Genomic DNA, 23,481 nt, shown 5'->3' on the forward strand with positions numbered 1-23,481 from the left:
TCCATACTTAAACACCCATATGTTAGTGAACCTGATGTGATGGGGTCATTAATGTACCATTTCGTTCAAGTCCCCTGACAATACAGGGACCACAACTGTGATGCCTGTGCTGCCAGCTTCCAATGCATGCCAATGAATAGTGAGCTGTCTTCTTGGGACACTAGGACGCATGTCAGTGGCTGTCGTGCCAGATGACATTTACTGCATCTGCGTGACACCTGTTGGGAGAGCCCTTGGTTGGATGGAGATACTTATAGTGATGAAACCATTCTTTCATTTATGGAACATATAGAAGATAAATTTGGAGTAGCTTACTCATTTCAAAAAACACACAGTGGATCACAATTGATTAAAGCCTCCTCTGCTGCACAATCTCGAGGACTTCAGACATGAATGACTGGGTGACTACTGCTGCAAATGAAATTTTGAAGATGGTACTAAGAGTTAGCTTTTACAGACATTTAACACTCCAAACAGCCAAAACGCTAAGAACTAATCTGAAAAGGTGAGATGTGCACATAGTCCAATGCATCCAAAAGGGTCCCAAGGATAATCGAACAGATGCATGCTCGTCAGTCTTGGTCCCAAGAATAATCAAACAGGTACATGTGCTTCAATCTTGGTTTCTATAGGAAATTTTTTCATTCTATGGGAAAAAATTAGTCATGATGGACAGGAATGATGCGAAACTTTATCCCACCGCCTACAAAGTATTTCTGACTCTTATGCTTTAGCTGTACGTCATCCCACTGCACGACAGACTCAAAATGCGAAAGCTGCTGTTGATCACTCCGTGAAGATCTTCCTTGCGAGCAAACCCCTTTGTGTACCAGTTGTATGGATCATCCTCCTCCATATTCACCAATTTACCCAGTATCCAAAAAGAAAGGAAAATATGTTTATAAATCACCTGACTCCATGTCATTTACTGAGGTGAGAAAAAAATACGAACGTCTACATCCTATCGAGATACCAAATTATGCAAAAATGACAGCTGTCACCCCCTCCCACTTAGTTTTCTCCAAATGAATCTACAACTGCCCCACCCCCCTCCCACTCATGGCTCCTCTTTTTACTCATCTCCACAAAAACCCACAGATCAGAGGACTAGCATCATCCAATAGATCAAGGAGCTGCAGCATGTGGATCTGAGAGCTGCCCACTCTTCACATGTCTCCACACTCACATCAGATAAACGCTCACAAGAATCTTGGCCACCATAAGTTACAAAACGAGGAGGAGGAGGAGGAGGAGGAGGAGGAGGAGGAGGAGGAGGATTGGCCAGTCTGGGGCCAGAACTTGGATTTTTTTTTTCCCATCAAAGCTCACTATCTACTTAAATACAGTGACAAAGAATGCTGGGAGCTCTGTCACGTCTTTGGTAATGTTTGACTCATGATCCTAGGCTTGGACCAAGCTCTGTAGTCTTCTGGGACAGTAAAGATGAAAAATTGCTTCAGGTATCACCCTTCAGGATGATATTTGTAAGTATTTGTTCTTGCTGAACACCTTGTGTCCCACTTCGCGACAGCATTGGCATCCTCTTCTTTTCCAGCAACCTTTCAAACACACAAACCAGTAGTTAAAGACATCTCCCAATGGTTCAGCCCCCACCTCCCACTGTTGAGGAACTGCTTCACACTCTTGCTTCATCACATAATGTGGCTCCAGGCGTGATTCATAATGAGATGATTCAACATCTGAATGTTACTCACATCTTCCACCTATTCAGGGTCTTCAGCTGTAATTGACACACAAATGTATCTTCCCTTTGCAGTGGTGACATAGTAACATTGTCCCAGTGCTTAACCCAGACAAAGACCCAAGAATCCTTCACAGCTACTGACAGATTAGCCTCACCAACGTACTCTGCAAACTGCTTGAAAGGATAGTAGCCCACCACTTGCACTGCATTTATGTCGCCTTTTGTCCCCTTTTGGTTTCTGGGAGGGACAATCCACAGCCAATCATCAGTTTAGGTTGGAAATGTCAATCAGACAGGCATTTTCTAAATGCCGACACCTCCTGACAGTTTTTTGACCTTCATAGTGCATGTAACACACATTTTACTTACCCTCAATCACTGGGCCTCTTCAGCCAACCCATCAATTTTTATTTGACAGTTTTTGTCCCAGCAGTTGTTTTGAGTTAGAATTGATTATCTCTCAGTTGCCTAGATATTCAAGAAAATGTTGCCTTGCAGGTAAGAGTGTTACTCTTCCTCCGTGCCATCGATTGGGTAGTGTTCTCCATTGGACCTCTGGTCATCCCTGCACTGTACATCTACAAATTTTGCATTTGGTGTAGCTCTCATTCTTCAGTCTTGGCTGAAAACCAACTCCGAGTTGTCATCCAGAGTGTCTCAGCTTGGATCCTTCTCCACGGTTTCAGTTTCTCACCAGTGAAAACGGAAGTCATGCATTTGTGCATCGTATTGTGGTCCATCCTGATCCCAAACCTGTTTGTGTACTCACCACTTGTACATTCTCATAGTCCTGAGTTTTGGGACTCTCCTTTGTTAAAAAGCTAACTTGGCTGCTCCATATTCATCACTAAAGACGAACTGCATGTGGAAGTTTAATGTTCTCTGCTTCACTATCAACACCTCTTGCAGTGCGGATCACATTACTTGCTCCATCATCATGGAATAAGACTAGCCACTGGCACCTTCTGTACTAGTCCTTTAGACCGCCTACTTGCCTAAGTGATTTTCTTCCTTCTTCAGTTCTGACTGTACCGACTATTGCTCACTTATGCAATCACCAGCTGACAATTTTCTAATCATCCAACTTACCGGTTTCTTTTACATGAGAGGAACGTTGAATCCCTTACACCTGCCCTTGATTGGGGGATTACCAGTAGGAATGCACCTGTACTGGGACCTCCACTCAACTTCTTTTGAATGTCCTTCCATCCTCCCCATGTTTTCCTGCACACCCCATCTTTATTAGTATCCAGACTGAGAATTAATATTGATTTATTTAAAGGTCCTAAAGTGTCGGTCACTCCCATGACCTTTCGCTGTCTGTTCCTTTCAGTTATTCGGGACTATCAGGCTACCATGGTCGTTAATACTATTGGCTCTAAAACCATGGGTTGAGCGAGATATGCTTTTCTGTCTCCCGCTGACTAGGAACAACATTAGTTGCCAGGACGTTTTAGTGTTTTTACGGCAGACGTGTTAGCCGTTATCAGAGCTCTACATTTTGTTGGGCAAATGCCCCTAGGCTGCATTTTAGTTTCTAGTGACTCAGTGAGCAGGGATCCAGGCCATTGATCTGTATTACTCCTGTCACCCTGTGGTGAGCTGTTTATGACCTCCTCTCGGACCATAGTCATGCTTCCTGTTCAATTGATTTTGTCTGGGTCCCAAGTCATCCCAGAGAATGAATTAGCTGACCATTTGGCTAGAGAAGTGATTACTCAGTGAATGTTGGCTTTGGTGATTCCTAGTGCAGATTTGCAATTGCATATAAGATATCTCATCCCTCAATGAAACAACTACTCATAGGCTACTGTCCCCTCCACACCATCTAGGAGAATACTGCAGCACTACACTCCTCCTTCCAGTCTGCTTGGAAGGAATCCTGTATTGCCTCTGCATCTGTTATACCAGGTTAACCCATTGTTATATTTTATGTAATGAGCCACCCTCATGTTGTGGTTGTGGAGCATTACAGATAGTGGTTCATTCTGGTGGAATGCCCCTTCTTGTGGCTCTCCCCTTCTTGTGGCTCTCCGGGCTAAGTGTGATCTTCAGGATTCTTTTCCTCTAGTACATGCAAGCGACTCGTGGGCAGTTGAACTGTTGTTGTTGTTTTTAGGGGAAGAGACCAAACTGCGAGGTCATCGGTCTCATCGGATTAGGGAAGGACAAGGGAGGAAGTCAGCCGTGCCCTTTCAAAGGAACCATCCCGGCATTTGCCTGGAGCGATTTAGAGAAATCACGGAAAATCTAAATCTGGATGGCCGGACGCGTGATTGAACCGTTATGCTCCCGAATGCGAGTCCAGTGTAATAACCACTGCGCCACCTCGCTTGGTCGTCGAACTGTTTCTCGATTATTTTTTGTGAAAGTTATTTCTGTTCTCAGATACAATGTAACAAACTATTTTTGGTGTGGGGGTGGGGTTGTGGGGTTGGGCATCTCCTGCCGCATGCTAGGCCTGAGGCATCCTTGAAATACCACCTTCTCCAGCTACATCAGTCATCCCTTTTGACTCTTGTTTTAATTGCTTTTAGAGGCAGTCAGCTCTTGTTGACCACACCCTGTTTTCTGTTATGATAATTGGTGTTCTTCCCCTCTGTAGTGTTTCGCTTATAATGGGTTGGGGAGGTATGTTTCCTATTGCATGGAGAGGCCAGGGGACACTCACCTTGCCCCACCCACCTACTTGACAGATTATTTCTTTCTTCTGTTTTCCAACTGATTTACATTGTATTTTTAACATTCTCACTTTTACTATTATGAGTCTTCCATCTAGAAGCCATTCTCTCTGCCACTGTTGTGTCTTCAGTTGGTTAGTGAGTGGTGAAAAGCAGCCCCTCATTTGCTCTGCTGTCTGCACTGGAAATTATTTCTCAGCTCTGGCATCAGTCTTGTCTTAAACACCCCAGTTTTTACAGCTCCTGCGTACTCTGATAATCTGTTCAAATTTCAGACCGATGTCATTATCTCAGAATGAATGCTCTCTTGGCTTAAGGACTGATAACATCACTGTTTAGTTCTTTAGCCACCATCCAACCAACTATCCAACAATCCAGTGGTAATTAAAGAGACATTCCTGTGATGATTTATATATGTGCCAATTTAGTTTCTGTCTTCACTGCTTACCTTGCATTAGGTTGTCACTTCTTAAATTTAACTGTGTATTTTGTTCCAGTTTTGCTAAATTAATGTCATTGTGAACCATTGATCATTTCAGTGATTAACTTTCAGATTTACGGAACTGAATGAGCCTTTATTTTGTAAATTGCTTAATTGTTATAAAATATTAAATCTACTACTTTTTATGCTCAATCCTTTTTTCACTAAGAAAAATGACCTCACACTTTCTTAGGTAGCTGTTTGAGAGAGAATAAATTAAACAGTTTTGTGCCCATGCACTAGTATGTTAACATTATACATTATACTGCAGAGAATAATATATTATATACTTCTTTACTTCAGACTGGCTCAGGGAAGACTTACACTATGGGGACGGGATTTGATGTTGAAGTTGACCCATCACAGGTGGGAATTATACCAAGAGCTATTAATCATTTATTTAATGGCATTGCCTCGAGAGTGGAGAAAGCAAAAGAGATGGGACAGCCACCACCAGAATTTAAAATTATGGCACAGTTCATGGAGCTTTACAATGAAGAAATAATTGACTTGTTTGATCCTGCAAGGGAGCAATTCACAAAGGTGAGACACAATTTCCAGACTCACTGCAGTATTTATTATTAAACTAAAATGTATTGAGTATGTACAAGGAAATAATTACATAAAGCCTTATTTGAATTTCTTATGTGTTATTTTCTTTAAATTTTTGTTTTCAGGGAAAAACTGGTATAAAAATTCATGAAGATGCAGAAGGTGGTATTTATGTTGTTGGCGTAACAATGAAATCTGTCTCCTCGGCAGAAGAGGCTTTACAGTGCCTTAGGTTAGGTGCTTTATCAAGAACCACTGCTAGTACACAGATGAATGCTCAGTCTTCAAGATCACATGCAATATTTACCCTACACATCAAACAGCAAAGGCTCGTGAAAGTAGAGGTAATTGGAAACAAAACTTATTGCTTCCTCCCACATAGCAGTCTAACTAATGTGGTGATCCATTGTTCTTGTGCACCAGTTATCAAACAAATAGTCACAGGATTTAATTCACCTCCACTGAATGCTTATCTTTCACTGCTACTGCTAGATATATTCATAAAAGTTGGATTTATTATTATAAACATCAAAACAGTGTATAGATAAATTCTAATAAGTAACTACTTGCCTTAAAGAGTAATTAAAAAAATAGAGCAAAGCAGCTTTAATTGTGTAAAGGTTAATTATACAACTATATGAAGATAGTCTGAGGTTATATGGATTATTAGTCTTTGATACACCTGTAAACTCTAATATTCTGAACTTTAGACAGATGATGATGAAAATCCAACAGACGGTGGAAAAGAGTTCGAGACATTAACAGCCAAATTTCATTTTGTGGATCTGGCTGGTTCAGAACGTCTGAAAAGAACTGGTGCCACTGGAGAAAGAGCTAGAGAAGGGATATCAATCAACTGTGGACTCGTGAGTAATGAATAAATTGTAACATTTTATATATACCGTAGTTATTAAGAGTCCTTGAACATACTGATGTTATAAAGACAAAACAGTTTATTGAAAAACATTATATTAACTTGCGTTATTGAAAAACATTATATAAACTTGCAATATTATATATATAATAGAAGGAAACATTCCACATGGGAAAAAATATATCTAAAAACAAAGATGATTTGACTTACCAAACGAAAGCACTCGCACGTCGATAGACACACAAACATACACACAAAATTCTAGCTTTCACAACCAACGGTTGCCTCGTCAGGAAAGAGGGAAGGAGAGGGAAAGACGAAAGGATTTGGCTTTTAAGGGAGAGGGTAAGGAGTCATTCCAATCCCGGGAGCGGAAAGACTTACCTTAGGGGAAAAAAGGACGAGTATACACTCGCGCGCGCGCACACACACACACATATCCATCCACACATATCCATCCACACATATACAGGCACAAGCAGACATATACAGAGGCAAAGAGTTTGGGCAGAGATGTCCAAAGCAAACTCTTTGCCTCTGTACATGTCTGCTTGTGCCTCTATATGTGTGGATGGATATGTGTGTGTGTGTGTGCGAGTGTATACCCGTCCTTTTTTCCCCTAAGGTAAGTCTTTCCGCTCCCGGGATTGGAATGGAGGGAAGGAGAGGGAAAGACGAAAGGATGTGGGTTTTAAGGGAGAGGGTAAGGAGTCATTCCAATCCCGGGAGCGGAAAGACTTGCCTTAGGGGGAAAAAAGGACAGGTATACACTCGCGCGCGCACACAAACACATATCCATACATATCCATCCGCACATACACAGACACAAGCAGACATTTGTAAAGGCAAAGAGTTTGGGCAGAGATGTCAGTCGAGGCGGAAGTACAAAGGCAAAGATGTTGTTGAATGACAGGTGAGGTATGAGCGGCGGCAACTTGAAATTAGCGGAGGTTGAGGCCTGGCGGGTAACGAGAAGAGAGGATATACTGAAGGGCAAGTTCCCATCTCCGGAGTTCTGACAGGTTGGTGTTAGTGGGAAGTATCCAGATAACCCGGACGGTGTAACACTGTGCCCAGATGTACTGGGTGTGCACCAAGGCGTGTTTAGCCACAGGGTGATCCTCATTACCAACAAACACTGTCTGCCTGTGCCCATTCATGCGAATGGAGAGTTTGATGCTGGTCATTCCCACATAGAAAGCTTCACAGTATAGGCAGGTCAGTTGGTAAATCACATGGGTGCTTTCACACGTGGCTCTGCCTTTGATCGTGTACACCTTCCGGGTTACGGGACTGGAGTAGGTGCTGGTGGGAGGGTGCGTGGTACAGGTTTTACACTGGGGGCAGTTACAAGGGTAGGAGCCAGAGGGTAGGGAAGGTGGTTTGGGGATTTCATAGGGATGAACTAAGAGGTTACGAAGGTTAGGTGGACGGCGGAAAGACACTCTTGGTGGAGTGGGGAGGCTTTCATGAAGGATGGATCTCATTCCAGTGCAGGATTTGAGGAAGTCATATCCCTGCTGGAGAACCACATTCAGAGTCTGATCCAGTCCCGGAAAGTATCCTGTCACAGGTGGGGCACTTTTGGGGTTCTTCTGCGGGAGGTTCTGGGTTTGAGGGGATGAGGAAGTGGCTCTGGTTATTTGCTTCTGTACCAGGTCGGGAGGGTAGTTTGCGGGATACGAAAGCTGTTTTCAGGTTGTTGGTGTAATGGTTCAGGGATTCTGGACTGGAGCAGATTCGTTTGCCATGAAGACCTAGGCTGTAGGGAAGGGACCGTTTGATGTGGAATGGGTGGCAGCTGTCATAATGGAGGTACTGTTGCTTGTTGGTGGGTTTGATGTGGACGGACGTGTGAAGCTGGCCATTGGACAGGTGGAGGTCAACATCAAGGAAAGTGGCATGGGATTTGGAGTAGGACCAGGTGAATCTGATGGAACCAAAGGAGTTGAGGTTGGAGAGGAAATTCTGGAGTACTTCTTCACTGTGAGTCCAGATCATGAAGATGTCATCAATAAATCTGTACCAAACTTTGGGTTGGCAGGCCTGGGTAACCAAGAAGGTTTCCTCTAAGTGACCCATAAATAGGTTGGCGTACAAGAGGGCCATCCTGGTACCCATGGCTGTTCCCTTTAATTGTTGGTATGTCTGGCCTTCAAAAGTGAAGAAGTTGTGGGTCAGGATGAAGCTGGCTAAGGTAATGAGGAAAGAGGTTTTAGGTAGGGTGGCAGGTGATAGGCATGAAAGGAAGTGCTACATCACAGCGAGGCCCTGGATGTGCGGAATATTTGTGTATAAGGAAGTGGCATCAATGGTTACAAGGATGGTTTCCGGGGGTAACAGATTGGGTAAGGATTCCAGGCGTTCGAGGAAGTGGTTGGTGTCTTTGATGAAGGATGGGAGACTGCATGTAATGGGTTGAAGGTGTTGATCTACATAGGCAGATATACGTTCTGTGGGGGCTTGGTAACCAGCTACAATGGGGCGGCCGGGATGATTGGGTTTGTGAATTTTAGGAAGAAGGTAGAAGGTAGGGGTGCGGGGTGTCGGTGGGGTCAGGAGGTTGATGGAGTCAGGTGAAAGGTTTTGTAGGGGGCCTAAGGTTTTGAGGATTCCTTGAAGCTCCGCCTGGACATCAGGAATGGGATTACCCTGGCAAACTTTGTATGTAGTGTTGTCTGAAAGCTGACGCAGTCCCTCAGCCACTTACTCCCGACGAACAAGTACTACGGTCGTGGAACCTTTGTCCGCCGGAAGAATGACGATGGATCAGTCAGCCTTCAGATCAAGGATAGCCTGGGCTTCAGAAGTGCTGATGTTGGGAGTAGGATTAAGCTTCACACGTCCGTCCACATCAAACCCATCAACAAACAACAGTACCTCCATTATGACAGCTGCCACCCATTCCACATCAAGCGGTCCCTTCCCTACAGCCTAGGTCTTCGTGGCAAACGAATCTGCTCCAGTCCAGAATCCTTGAACCATTACACCAACAACCTGAAAACAGCTTTTGCATCCCGTAACTACCCTCCCGACCTGGTACAGAAGCAAATAACCAAAGCCACTTCCTCATCTCCTCAAACCCGGAACCTTCCACAGAAGAACCCCAAAAGTGCCCCACTTGTGACAGGATACTTTCCGGGACTGGATCAGATTCTGAATGTGGCTCTCCAGCAGGGATATGACTTCCTCAAATCCTGCCCTGAAATGAGATCCATCCTTCATGAAATCCTCCCCACTCCACCAGGAGTGTCTTTCCGCCGTCCACCTAACCTTCGTAACCTCTTAGTTCATCCTTATGAAATCCCCAAACCACCTTCCCTACGCTCTGGCTCCTACCCTTGTAACTGCCCCCGGTGTAAAACCTGTTCCATGCACCCTCCCACCACCACCTACTCCAGTCCTGTAACCCAGAAGGTGTACACGATCAAAGGCAGAGCCACGTGTGAAAGCACCCATGTGATTTACCAACTGACCTGCCTATACTGTGAAGCTTTCTATGTGGGAATGACCAGCAACAAACTCTCCATTCGCATGAATGGACACAGGCAGACAGTGTTTGTTGGTAATGAGGATCACCCTGTGGCTAAACACGCTTTGGTGCACGGCCAGCACATCTTGGCACAGTGTTACACCGTCCGGGTTATCTGGATACTTCCCACTAACACCAACCTGTCAGAACTCCGGAGATGGGAACTTGCCCTTCAGTATATCCTCTCTTCTCGTTACCCGCCAGGCCTCAACCTCTGCTAATTTCAAGTTGCCGCCGCTCATACCTCACTGTCATTCGACAACATCTTTGCCTTTGTACTTCCGCCTCGACTGACATCTCTGCCCAAACTCTTTGCCTTTACAAATGTCTGCTTGTGTCTGTGTATGTGCGGATGGATATGTGCGTGTGTGCGAGTGTATACCTGTCCTTTTTTCCCCCTAAGGTAAGTCTTTCCGCTCCCGGAATTGGAATGACTCCTTACCCTCTCCCTTAAAACCCACATCCTTTCGTCTTTCCCTCTCCTTCCCTCTTTTCTGATGAAGCAACCTTTGGTTGCGAAAGCTTGAATTTTGTGTGTATGTTTGTGTTTGTTTGTGTGTCTATCAACCTTCCAGCACTTTCGTTTGGTAAGTCACATTTTGAAAGCTCTTGTCTACGCAACCCCGGTACCAAATGTAGAGACACTTTGTGCTCGTATTTTGGATGGCTGTGATACAATACGCCATTCTCCAGGGCTGCATCAGTGCATCAGGGATTCCATGCGATGGAGGGTGGATGCATGTATCCTCGCTAACGGAGGACATTTTGAACATTTCCTGTAACAAAGTGTTTGAAGTCATGCTGGTATGTTCTGTTGCTGTGTGTTTCCATTTCATGATTAATGTGATTTGAAGAGAAGTAATAAAATGAGCTCTAACATGGAAAGTAAGTGTTTCCGGACACATGTCCACATAACATATTTTCTTTCTTTGTGTGTGAGGAATGTTTCCTGAAAGTTTAGCCGTACCTTTTAGTAACGCCCTGTGTGTCTATATGAAAGTCAAGAGGGTTGAGGTCAGGAGAGCGTGGAGACCATGGAATTGGTCTGCCTCTACCAATCCATCGGTCACCAAATCTGTTGTTGAGAAGCATACAAACACTTCGACTGAAATGTGCAGGAACTCCATCGTGCATGAACCACGTGTTGTGTCGTACTTGTAAAGGCAGGTGTTCTAGCAGCACAGGTAGAGTATCCCGTATGAAATCATTGCGGTGAATCAAGGAAGTACAGTACATAATGACGAAACTAAAATGAGCTCTAACATGGAAATTAAGTGTTTCCGGACACATGCCCACACAACATCTTCTTTATTTGTGTGTGAGGAATGTTTCCTGAAAGTTTGGCTGTACTTTTTTTTAAAACTGTGGGAAATATCTGGCAGAATGTAGCTATTTAACATAGGCGTTGAGTTGTTGAGAGGTGCGTCTGCATTGTGCTGGGTGAACAGACAGTGCTGAGGTTGCAGTTCAGCAGGTGTGCTGGGGGTGGAGATGGTGTTGAGTGAGTTGAGTGGAGGAAGAAAGAGGTAGGAAGCAGGAGATGGGATTGGTGACTGGTGGCTAATGGCTTGGAGGGAGGTACCAAGGGTGCAAGATGGGAGGGAAGGAGGGTTGGGTTGGGTTGGCAGGTGCATGGGCTAGGCATGTGGCGGATGGGTACTAGAGCCAGTGATGTTCAACGCACCATGAGGATGCATGGAGGCGTAGGCTGGCAGGGCGGAACAGTACAGAGTGAGGGGGAATCTGTTGGGTTGAGGAGTAACAAAGTTCCAGAATTTACTGGCTTCCAGTAAATTACTCACTCTCAGATTGTTCTTGGGACTGAGAGATGCCCGAGACCTGAAGTAGAAAATTACAAAATATTTAGCAAATCATGGAACGTATATTGGAAAGACAGATTAGATCCTGTAGAGGAGGAGGACGGAGGGAGGGGGAGAGTGTTCATTGAGATCAACAAAAATATTCTCTTTATTGAGGTCGAATTTGAGTGTGACCGTGAAGTTATCTAGACAATTACAAGGTGCTATCCGAAATATTCAGGACTGGTGCAGCCATCTTTTGAAAACCTTACTTTTGGACTAATGGTCACCATCACCCTCGAATAGTTCCTATCCACATGAACACACTGTCCCAGTGCTTGTGCCACTGGTGAAACATTTTCTGGAAGTCCTGTTCTTGAGGGTGTTTATCACCGCCAGCGATGCTTCTTGAATCCTCTCCAGAGTGTCGAACTGATGGGCTTTCAACTTGAGTTTCAGTTTTGGGAGTAGCGCGAAGTCACAAGGTGCCAAATCTGGCGAGTACGGTGGGTGGGGTACAACCAACATGTTGTTTTTTGCCGAAAAGGTCCTGGTGAGCAAGGATGTGTAACAGGGCGCGTTGTCATGATGCAGCAGCAAGTTCCCTTGATGCCAGAGTTTGGGCTGTCATCGCTGCATGTTTTTGTGGATCTGTTGCAAAATCTCAAAGTAGTACGTGGAATTCACTGTTTGGTTGGGTGGGATGAGTTCTTTGTGCACAATTGCCTTGGTATCAAAGAAAACTCAGTAGTATGGAAGTACCCAGATCATGCAATATTAGTTGGAGGTGACTTAAAACTACAGAATATAGAATCAGACACCTATGGGTTCATTGCAACAGGTATGAACAAGCAGCCTTGTGAAGTACTTTTGAACAAATTTTTTGGAAACTATCGTGAGCAGCTAGTTAGAGAAACTGCACACAATGGGTATATCCTATACCTTGACACTGCAAACAGACTTGATGTTATCAGTATGGAGACAGGGATTTGTGATCACAATGTCATCATAGTGACAATGGCTACTAAAGATAATAAATCAGTCAGGAAGGCTGGGAGAGTATTTTTGCTAGAGAGAGCAGATAGGCAGTTGTTAGCTTCCCATTTAGACAATGCATGGACATCATTTAGTCCCAGTATGATGATGTTGACAAATTATGGGTGAAGTTTAAACAGAGTGTAAAACGCACTCTGGAGAGGTATGTGCTGAATGACAGATTAAGGACAGAAAAGAACCACCATGGTTTAATAACAAAATTCTGAAAGTTCTGAGGAAGCGAAGACTGTTAAACTCCAGATTCAAAAGAGGATACACTAAAGATGACATCCAAAAATTAGTAGAGATTCATGGACCTGTAAAAAGAGTGATATGTGAAGTGTGAATCTTAAAATTGCTACCACTGTCATACTGTAGCAAAACATCTTGCTGAGGATCTGAGAAAATTTTGGTCCTATATAAAATTGCTAAGCAGGTTGCAGGCTTCTATCCAGTCACTTGTTGACCAGTCTGGTGTAGCAATAGAAGATTGCAAAAAGAAAGCTAAACATTTAATGCAGAAGGATCATACAAACATACCGTCATTTGATCATCATACAGACTCCCGTGTGGAGGACATAGTAATAGGCAACTGAAAGAGTTGCAAAAAATAAAGTCTCCAGGTCTGGATGGAATCCCAGTTCTGTTTTACAAAGAGTACTCCACTGCACTGTCCCGTTACTTAGCTTGCATTTATCATAAATATCTCACTTAGCACAAAGCCCCAATCAATGGCAAAAAGTGCAAGTGACTCCTGTATATAAGAAGGGTAAAAGAACTGACCTTCAAATTGCAGACCAATATCCTTAACATCAGTTTGCTGCAGATTTCTTGAATGAATGTGAAGTTCCTTGAGATGGAAAAGTTTCTGTCCACAAATGGTTTCAGAAAGCACTGCTCCTGCGAAACTCAACTTACCCTTATCTCAAATGATATCCTGCAAACCATGGATAAAGGGAAACGGGCGGATTCCAAATTTCTAGTTTGACACAGTACTCCACTGTAAACTGTTAATGAAGGTACGAGCATGTGGAATAGGTTCCCAGATATTCAAATGGCCAGAAGACTTTTTAAGTAATAGAACCCAGAACATTGTCCTCAACAGCAAGTGTTCATCAGTTACAAGGGTATCGTCAGGAGTGTCTCAGGAAAGTGTGGTAGGAACACTTTTATTTTATACATACATAAATGATCTGATGGACAGGGTGATCTGCAGTCTGTGGCTATTTGTTGATAATGCTGTGATGTATGGGAAGCTGTTGTAGTTAAGTGACTGTAGAATGATACAAGATGTCTTGAACAACATTTCTAGATGGTGTGATGAATGGAAGCTAGCTGTAAAAGTAGAAAAACGTCAGTTCATGCAGATTACTAGGAGAAACAAGCTCATAATGTTTGAATACAGCATTAGCAGTGTGCTACTTGACACAGTCATGGCAATTAAATGTATAGACAAAACATTGCAAAGCGGTATGGAGTGGAACAAGTGTGTAAGGATTGTAGTGGGGAAGGCGGATGGTAGACTTTGGTTTGTTGGAAGTATTTTAGGAAAGTGTGGTTCATCTGTAAACGAGACCATGAATAGAACACTAGTGCAACCCATTCTTGAGTACTGCTGGATTGTTTGAGGATCCCCACCAGGTTGGATTAAAGGAAGACATTGAAGAAAGTCAGAGGTGAGCTGCTAGTTTTGTTACCAGTAGCTTCAGTCAACAAGCAAGTGTTATGGAGATGCTTCAAGAGCCCAAATGGGAATCCATGTAGAGAAAGTGATATCCTTTTCAAGGAATGCTATTGAGAAAATTTAGAGAACCAGTATTTAAAGCTGACTCCTGGAAGAGTCTACTGCTGCTGTCCTACATTATTTTGTATAAGGACCATAAAAATTAGATGAGAGAAATTGGGAGTTGAACGTAGACACATAGATTGTTGTATTTCCATCACACTATTTGCAAGTGGAACAGGGAAAGAAATGATTTGTAGTGGTACAGGGTACCCTGTGCCAAGCACTATATCCTATCTTGCAGAGTCTGGATGTAGATATAGGATGGAATTTGAGGTCAGGAGAACTATGGAAGCGAAGAATGTGTTGCAAGGATATCTTGGATTTAAGTAGCTCTTAAAAGCTATTGTTAGAGGGAAGGATCCAGATAGCATCGGTTGTGAAGTAGCAATTGAAATCCAATATGTTTTTTGCATAGAACCATGTTGTGCCACTGGATGGTAAACATGCTGTGCAGTGATTGCAGCGCAGTTGATTTCACAGATGCTTTCACAGGCGGACCTGCCTCTGATGGGTGAGTCTGTGACAGGACTGGAGTAGGTAGTTCAGGGCATCAGGCATGTAAACTACCTGGATCTTTCAATGAGACACCTGTAGCAGTGAGTTGGGAGTGAAATTGACATAGGGATGGATCAGGATGTTGTGTGGGTTGAGTGGGCAATGGAATACCACTGTGGGAGAGGTGTGGTGGATCTCGGATAGGATGTCCCTCATTCCTGGTCACGGTGATAAATAATCAGTCATGCAAAAGGATGTGGTTCAGCTGTTCCAGTGTGGGATGAAGTTGGTCGATAAGAGTTGTGCTCCTTCGCAGTGGATTATTCCAACCCCCAATAATCAGCTGCAAAGAAGCAACCCACCTTGTCACCTAATGTCACCTCTGCTGAACAAAACATGCTAAAAGTTCAGTTACTGTTCTGAAGTCTGTGCAGTCTGGACCCTTCCCTCAAACATCAGCATTTTTGAACTACATGGATGGGCATTATACTTGCAACACACCCTTCATTTCCATAATCCTCTTGGCCTCAGCCTCTGCTAACCCACTGTCCCCACTTTCTTCACCCAACAGTGTCCCCTCCTTCTGTCCTGTCACGTCCTGCCAATCCAGTCCTCCATGTCATACTCATCATGTGCCAAACCCCACTGGCTTCAGTACCTCTGTGTCACATACCAAGCCTATGCAGCTACCACACCATTCTCCCATGTTCTTACCTTGCACACCCACTACCTTCCTCAGTCAGTTGCCACCCATTCCTAGCCCCTTGTCCTGCTTAATGCTTCTTTCTCACTGTAACCACCCAGCCTGACACAATGCCAACTCCATGTCCACCTGCCTAATTGAACTGCAACCTCAGCATTTTATATCTTGCCAGACGGGCATGCTGTAGGTGGTTTTTAATGATAGCAGTATTCAATAATTCTAAAGAATACAGTTACCTGACATAGCAATGAACAAAATGAAATTTTTGACATATTACAATTGTGTGTCTGGCTGAGACTCAAGATAGGATCTCTGAAATTTTCACATTTTGTCTATAAAGTAGTTTGGTATAGAGCCACATCATACAGACATGCATTGTTTACTTTTATCATTATTGTAATTACCATTGAAAAAACTAATTACTACCATCTATGTTAAACATTATTTTGTAAACCATTGACCTAAGTCATTTGAACAAGACAGTATATTTGTATCTTCAATAAAGTGACAGTGACAGTGACTGTGTGTGTGTGTGTGTGTGTGTGTGTGTGTGTGTGTGTGTGTGTGTGTGTGTGTGTGTGTGTGTGCGTGGGCTCGTGTAAATAACCCTAGTATTACATATTATATTTTTCATTTTTGAGTATTAAATCCAGCTTTACACCATTATTTTTCCCCAGCTTGCTTTAGGCAATGTGATATCTGCTCTTGGAGATAAATCGAGGAAAGTCACACATGTACCATATAGAGATTCCAAGCTCACAAGGTTACTGCAAGATTCACTTGGAGGTAAGGCAACATGAAAGCTCCATAATTAACGATGGTTATCTATTTTTCTGTCTGTGGACAGGTTGAAAGTTCATTTCTTTTCAGTGTTAGTTGTGTACATAGTAAATATAAATAAAAAATGTATTTTATCTTGTAGGTAACAGCCGGACAGTTATGATTGCTTGTGTCTCACCAAGTGACAGAGATTTTATGGAAACACTAAACACACTGAATTATGCAAATAGAGCAAGGAACATTAAAAATAGAGTTGTTATTAATCAAGATAAGTCATCACGAACAATAGTACTACTGCGGCAGGAAATACAGCAACTGCAGCTAGAACTGTTGGAATACAAACAGGTTTGTAAGGGTGTTTTATTCTTGTTAATAGTGTTTTGGATAAAAGTGTAACATAATGAGCTTTATGCATGCTTGTGAAAGCCTGACTTCTGTAACAGATTGCTGCATTAAAAGTAAGTTTTAATCATAATTCTTGAATGAAATTTATCACAGTTTATTTTTGTATCCTGTTTTGGGATATATGCTGTTGCAAAATTTGATATGATATTTGAAAAATTGTGACTCACAGAGAAAAAAGACTTCTGATGATTTTGAATGACTAACTGAGGAGGAAATGACATAAGCAATATAATTTGTAGACATCCACAAGTCTGTCAGAGAGAAAGCGACAGGAGAAATTGCTAACAATGTGTTTTTTAGAATTATTGGGAAAAATTCTATATTAAATTATGTAAAAGAAATAAAACACCACCAACAGTTTATATAGCATATGAGTGAGAGTGCTAGAAATGTTTATGTGTACATACTAATGATGACTTGAAATGAAGGAAAATACTACTGAGCTCCTCAAGCAACTAAGTTCAGCAACTTTTACTCCTTGTATAATTGCTAGTTTCAGAAACAATTGTTACTTCTGGAAAACAAACAAGTCAGCATCTTGACATAGTTTCTCGACTGTATCTTTTGCAACTTCAGTGGGGGCTCAAGTGATGATAATGGGAAATTACTTGCCAGTCAGAATCAATTCGTCGCTACCTAACCATCAGGGGTGAGCACTTGACCTTATATTTGAATATGGTTCTTCTGATCAAAAAGTTTGGTCATCACGGTTGTTTCAAGTCCTTGTAGAAGCATGGATCATTCATCAGGCATCTTACTTATCAATGACAAATAGTGGTATAATTAAAAATCAGACTCTGAATGTGGCTCTCCAGCAGGGATACGACTTCCTCAAATCCTGCCCTGAAATTAGATCCATCCTTCATGAAATCCTCCCCACTCCACCAAGAGTGTCTTTCCGCCATCCACCTAAACTTCGTAACCTCTTAGTTCATCCCTATGATATCCCCAAACCACCTTCCCTACCCTCTGGCTCCTACCCTTGTAAGCGCCCCCGGTGTAAGACCTGTCCCATGCACCCTCCCACCAGCACCTATTCCAGTCCTGTAACCCGGAAGGTGTACACAATCAAAGGCAGAGCCATGTGTGAAAGCGCCCACGTGATTTACAAACTGACCTGCCTATACTGTGAAGCTTTCTATGTGGGAATGACCAGCATCAAACTGTCCATTCGCATGAATGGACACAGGCAGACAGTGTTTGTCGGTAATGAGGATCACCCTGTGGCTAAACATGCCTTGGTGCATGGCCAGCGCATCTTGGCACAGTGTTACATCGTCCGGGTTATCTGGATACTTCCCACTAACACCAACCTGTCAGAACTCCGGAGATGGGAACTTGCCCTTCAGTATATCCTCTCTTCTCGTTATCCGCCAGGCCTCAACCTCCGCTAATTTCAAGTTGCTGCCGCTCATACCTCACCTGTCTTTCAACAACATCTTTGCCTCTGTACTTCTGCCTCGACTGACATCTCTGCCAAAACTCTTTGCCTTTACAAATGTCTGCTTGTGTCTGTGTATGTGCGGTTGGATATGGGTGTGTGTGTGTGAGTATATACCTGTCCTTTTTTCCCCCTAAGGTAAGTCTTTCCGCTCCCGGGATTGGAATGACTCCTTACCCTCTCCCTTAAAACCCACATTCTTTCGTCTTTCCCTCTCCTTCCCTCTTTTCTGATGAAGCAACCGTTGGTTGTGAAAGCTTGAATTTTGTGTGTATGTTTGTGTTTGTTTGTGTGTCTATCGACCTGCCAGCGCTTTCGTTTGGCAAGTCACATCATCTTTGTTTTTAGATATAAAATCAGTATACTGATTGACATTGTTAAAAGGGAAACATTAAGATTAGGATCCTGTAGGATGGTAATGTGGGCTACTACCAAAGGATTAATCTTTGATTTTTTGTTCATTCAGATCTCACAGAAATATATTCAAATGGTGCTCTCCCATAGCTTGTTGCAAAGGATGGTACAGATTCAAGATAACATAAAATGATGTCTGTGACCACTCGCACTCAAGAGTCCATAAATATATCTAAGTCCTGAACTCGTGCACACAGATAGAATTATATGTCCTGAACTGCCAGATATCCAAAATATTTTTAAGTCTGAGTAACACTAAGTGCCAAGAACTCTGGCCACACAATACCTTACCAAATCCAACCTCACTGACCGGAAGATGAAAGACCCTGAGATGTACCCTGGCTATCTATTTAAAGACTTGACCATGTGACCACTGGCTAACTCAGTACTGCAACTTAAAACAGACTACTATTCATGAGATAAGGCATACTAAAACATTCATACAGTTCAGATATATACAACAAATACTAGTGGTTTATTAGCAATCCCATGACACGTTATTCAATTTTGAGCATAGCCATAATAACTGGCTTTATTCAGTTTTATATGCCATAATCAGAACTGCTGAAAACCTAGTGAACATTACAACATTATTCACCCTGGAGCTGTAATCCTACATGAGTCAAATGACAGACTTAAACACATTAAGTTACCAAAATGTCACTAAACAAGCAAACGGATTGATAGGATAATGGGACAACTCACTCATGCTGACAATAATTGTTTGTGTACAGATGAAAAAAGCTTTGTTTTATCATCCTTATTCAGATTATTCGGTAAATAATTTATAACTGTTTGTTTAAATCTATGAAATAAGGGAAAGACAACCACTTAACTATGGAGGACTGGTGCATGGTGCGCAGAAACACATAATAGAAAACACTTAACACTAGCTTAAGAGTTCTTGCTCTTTTTCTGGTAAGAGTACAAACATTCTCACACACAACCACCCACATACAAACATACATGCTCACAGTAGCTATGAAACTGAAACTGATTGGGGGGGGGGGGGGGGGGGGGGAATGTGTGCACGCCTGCTTGGAAGGGAGGGATAGGAACAGCAGTTGGAGAAGGCAGTACACGATCCTTATGGGAAAGGAGTGGTATGGACAGAAGAGAGGAGGAAAAAGGTAAGGTGAGTTCGTGGAGGTTTAGGACTGGGGGATTGCCGAATTCTGTTGCTGCAATAGAGACTCTTGCCCTTAAATAGTTGGAACAGCATTCCCAGCACCATCTGAGGAAACTGACCCAGCTACTCCTGTCTTACCCCCGCATGGGATTATCTATACCCAAGGAAGAGCCTACCACTCAGATCCAATCCCCTCGTCAATCTTCATAATTCTCCGAACGAACCCTACTAACTTATCCACCTTCCATATTGCCATAAACATCCTCCTGCCTCCACGAAACACACTTTTCTTAAAAAAAAAAAAAATCGTACCATAACATAGTTGCCAACCTTTCTGCCAAACCACTGATGTTTGCAGAAGTCTCAGTTCTTTCTAAAGGCCTCACCCGTAGCCCTTAAGCTAAGTTCAGCCACACCGGACTTGTAAAAGAACTTCTTTCCTTTACTCATTCTCTACAGTACAAATGTTTTTTCACCATGCAACCCACTGACAATAGTCCACATAGAACCTTGTTTTAAAGCGGTTCCAACCTCCTTCAAACTGTGATCCACCTCCCCTTCCATGTAGTCATCCCCTAGTTATCTTCCAGGAATTTCTCACTTCTAACCTGGCCTTATTTTTCTTTCCTAAATCCCTCCCCAGTTTGTCCAACATCACTTCTATGGAACACACAGCTGTCTGTAACCTGAAAACCAACCCGACCTTATCATCCTTCTCACACCAGCAACCCCCCGCATTACTACCTTTTACCTACTCAGTTCCTCTGCTGTAATATTCTACAGGATAAGTGAATTGAAATGTTGATTCTTAAGAAGAGAATTGGAGAGGAACATCTAATTATTTAGAAGATTTTATCTTCAGTTATAGCAGCCTCATAAATGAGCAGACTTATATATAAATCTTGCATATTTCCATTCATTAATCTCTCAATGGGACAATTTTCTGGGGTGACTCCCACTTAAAAAGAAAGTATTGATTGCAGGAAAGTGAGCAGTGAGGATAATATGTTATATATATTGACGGTCATCTTGGAGATGTCTCTTCAAGGTTTATGCGTTCTGACTAATCCTTCACCTGTGTGTGTGTGTGTGTGTGTGTGTGTGTGTGTGTGTGTGTGTTGGGGGGAAGGGGGGAGGGGGGGGGAATGCAGAGTAAATCCACATAGTTTGAGAAGCATCCACAGCTTCAACACTATGAAAAAATTACCTTCCTTCTTACTGCAGCTATAAGTGGAACAGGAAGTAGTCCAGTATGCAGCCAGCAGCCACAAAGATCATTATTGTCCAAAAACCTAAAATATCTGGCCTTTAGCAATGCAGATATTTTTAGTCAAGGCTAAAACTATTCTTCTGGACAACTGTTTCTATTACACAGCTAAGTTTTTTAATTAAAGAGTGCTGACACATGAACCTTAAAAGAATAATAAAGTGTGTGCGAAGTTAAATAAGTAGTATTACTGACTAACTTTCTTTCATTAATAAACAATGGCTGTGGGAAAATAGGAAAGTTTCTGGCCAGTACTTGCCTTAAGGAGGCAACTGTTTAATACTGCTGATAAATATACACATGAAAGTAAAAGAGATGACACTATCTTAGCTTTTGGAACTATTATTTCTGTCCTTGGGGAAGGGAGAGGAGTAGAGTGGAGATATTAAAAAGGAAGGGCAGGACACTCAGACCCCAGGACGAGAGGTGTCCATCTGCAATGAGAATGAAGGTCAGCTGTCTTTGATTGTTGTTGAAAAGAGATTTGTGATTATTTTGAGCAAGCAAATGAACGATGAAGTGAATAAGTAATTCGGTTAAGGACAAGAAGATTTCGGCATTATAATTTGCAGATGACACAAACATAGTAATTAAAGCTATGAGAGAGAAAGTAACAGAAGAATTCTATGCTAGAATGTGAGTTATTGACTTATTTAGATGCTACTATTATATATTTCCTATCCAACGATATATGAAGTGTTAGTACCCACCTGTAATCTTCCACCGTACAAAAGAAAGATTTTGAAATACCTCTGAATCATAATAAAACTCAATATCTTGGTTCCATGTCTGTATCAGTTACTTCCCCCCCCCCCCCCCCCCCCCCCCCTGCCCTCCCCCCCCACACACACACAATTGTAGGACTCTGTTGCTAACAATACCCTTATTGTAGTTTTTTCATCTGAATTATTCTTTGATACATTCTTATTCATTTTAAGCCAGTGTGCTGTTCAGTAACCAGTAAAGGACTGATGTGTACCCATACTTGCAAACAAATCATGCATATGCAGCATGTAAACTGATTTTTTCCAAATTCTTTCAATAAGAAGTATGCCAATAACCTTCTGGTTTTTGTTTCAACCATAATTAAACTTCCCTAAACAATGTTTGCAGTTGAAACATCATCAGTTAGATGTTTAAATTGGGCAATAACTGCTGCAGCTTCATGAAGGTAGCATCAGTGACTCTTATAATGTTGATTTATAATATGCATAGGCATCAGAATCCTAAAGGTTAACTTAATTAATAAAAGACAGGATGTGAGAGCAAAATACAGTGTACTCGGTAAGTTGTAGAAAATTCTCGCTATAATTGCTTCTGTACAATGCAGAGAATCCACATTTAAATTAACTGTAAATTTTCAGGGGAAAAGAATTGTTGGTGAAGATGGTGTTGAATCTGTAAATGATATGTACCATGAAAACATAATGTTACAAAGTGAGATCAACAATCTGAGAACCAGAGTGAAAGCCATGCAGGAAACAATAGATGCTCTCAGCAACAAGAACACTCAGCTTTTGGCTGAGAGAGCTGTGGGATCTTGGGTTGGCTCAGGTATGAACTGGAACCAATAAGTGGTGACTGTAAAGCCTATTATATGTGCTCATGCTGTAAAAGTAAATTTCATATTATTTATGTACAGGTGAAACTTCAGACATCACAGAAATGATACAGGGTTATCTTAAAGAGATAGAGGACCTGAGAGCAAAATTGTTGGAATCTGAAGCCATATGTCAGCAACTCCGCAAAAGGCAACCACCTAAAATGTCACTGAGTCCTCATGTTGCCATGTCAGGTAGGCAAACATCTTATCTACTGCACATTCAGCATTGCTAAATGATGTCATGTTAATAACATCACTATGGCAGTTCATGCAAATTGATGCAGTCCTTCCCCTAACTATGTGGAGTCTTGTATGTAACTTCGAGCTAGAGGTGGAAAAACTAGAGTAGCCAAATTTGTTTGTATAGGTGATGAAATTTTATTATAATATTTAGTCTCTCTCAAAATGCAGTCCATAATCCTTCATACTTACAATGATGAGATTAGAACAAAGAGTTATTTACTGTGTGATGTGAGGGATATGTGACTCTTTCTTCCTGAGAATTATATACTGGGAAAGAAAACTAAAAAGAAACACCTGAAAAGTTGCTTTTTACAATTTAAATGAATCAAGTGCAAAAACGAAAATTCTGCTGTGTCACTTAGCAGAATAATCAATGACTTGCAGAGGAAACTGTTTACAAGTAATTAAGTTCACAGAAACTTAAAAGTTGCCTTGAAATTTATCTACAGTAACTGGTTCACATAATGATTGGGAGAGGTTAGTGTTACTAAAGAAGTAGGTCTTAAAATTATTAAACAGAAGAAGAAGACTAAGAATGAGGAGGAGGAGAAGGAAT

The 23,481-nt window shown here is 42.1% G+C and overlaps 1 protein-coding gene across 5 annotated transcripts in view; it reads left to right on the plus strand.

The window, feature by feature from the left end:
- The window catches only part of LOC126188882 (kinesin-like protein KIF21A), a 486,465-nt gene that overhangs the window by 316,334 nt on the left and 146,650 nt on the right, over positions 1-23,481 (plus strand). For all 5 annotated transcript variants that reach the window (XR_007537870.1, XM_049930549.1, XM_049930552.1 and 2 more), the window contains exons 3-9: positions 5,171-5,410; positions 5,545-5,763; positions 6,130-6,285; positions 16,321-16,429; positions 16,566-16,768; positions 22,444-22,633; positions 22,722-22,874. Coding sequence is in view for 4 of the 5 variants with exons in the window: in XM_049930549.1 (XP_049786506.1) it covers positions 5,171-5,410; positions 5,545-5,763; positions 6,130-6,285; positions 16,321-16,429; positions 16,566-16,768; positions 22,444-22,633; positions 22,722-22,874 (1,270 nt within the window). In the remaining variant the exon portion in view is untranslated. The remainder of the gene's footprint in view (positions 1-5,170; positions 5,411-5,544; positions 5,764-6,129; positions 6,286-16,320; positions 16,430-16,565; positions 16,769-22,443; positions 22,634-22,721; positions 22,875-23,481) is intronic.

Source organism: Schistocerca cancellata, chromosome 5, assembly GCF_023864275.1.
Source record: "Schistocerca cancellata isolate TAMUIC-IGC-003103 chromosome 5, iqSchCanc2.1, whole genome shotgun sequence".
NCBI classification, from domain to species: Eukaryota; Metazoa; Arthropoda; class Insecta; order Orthoptera; family Acrididae; genus Schistocerca; species Schistocerca cancellata.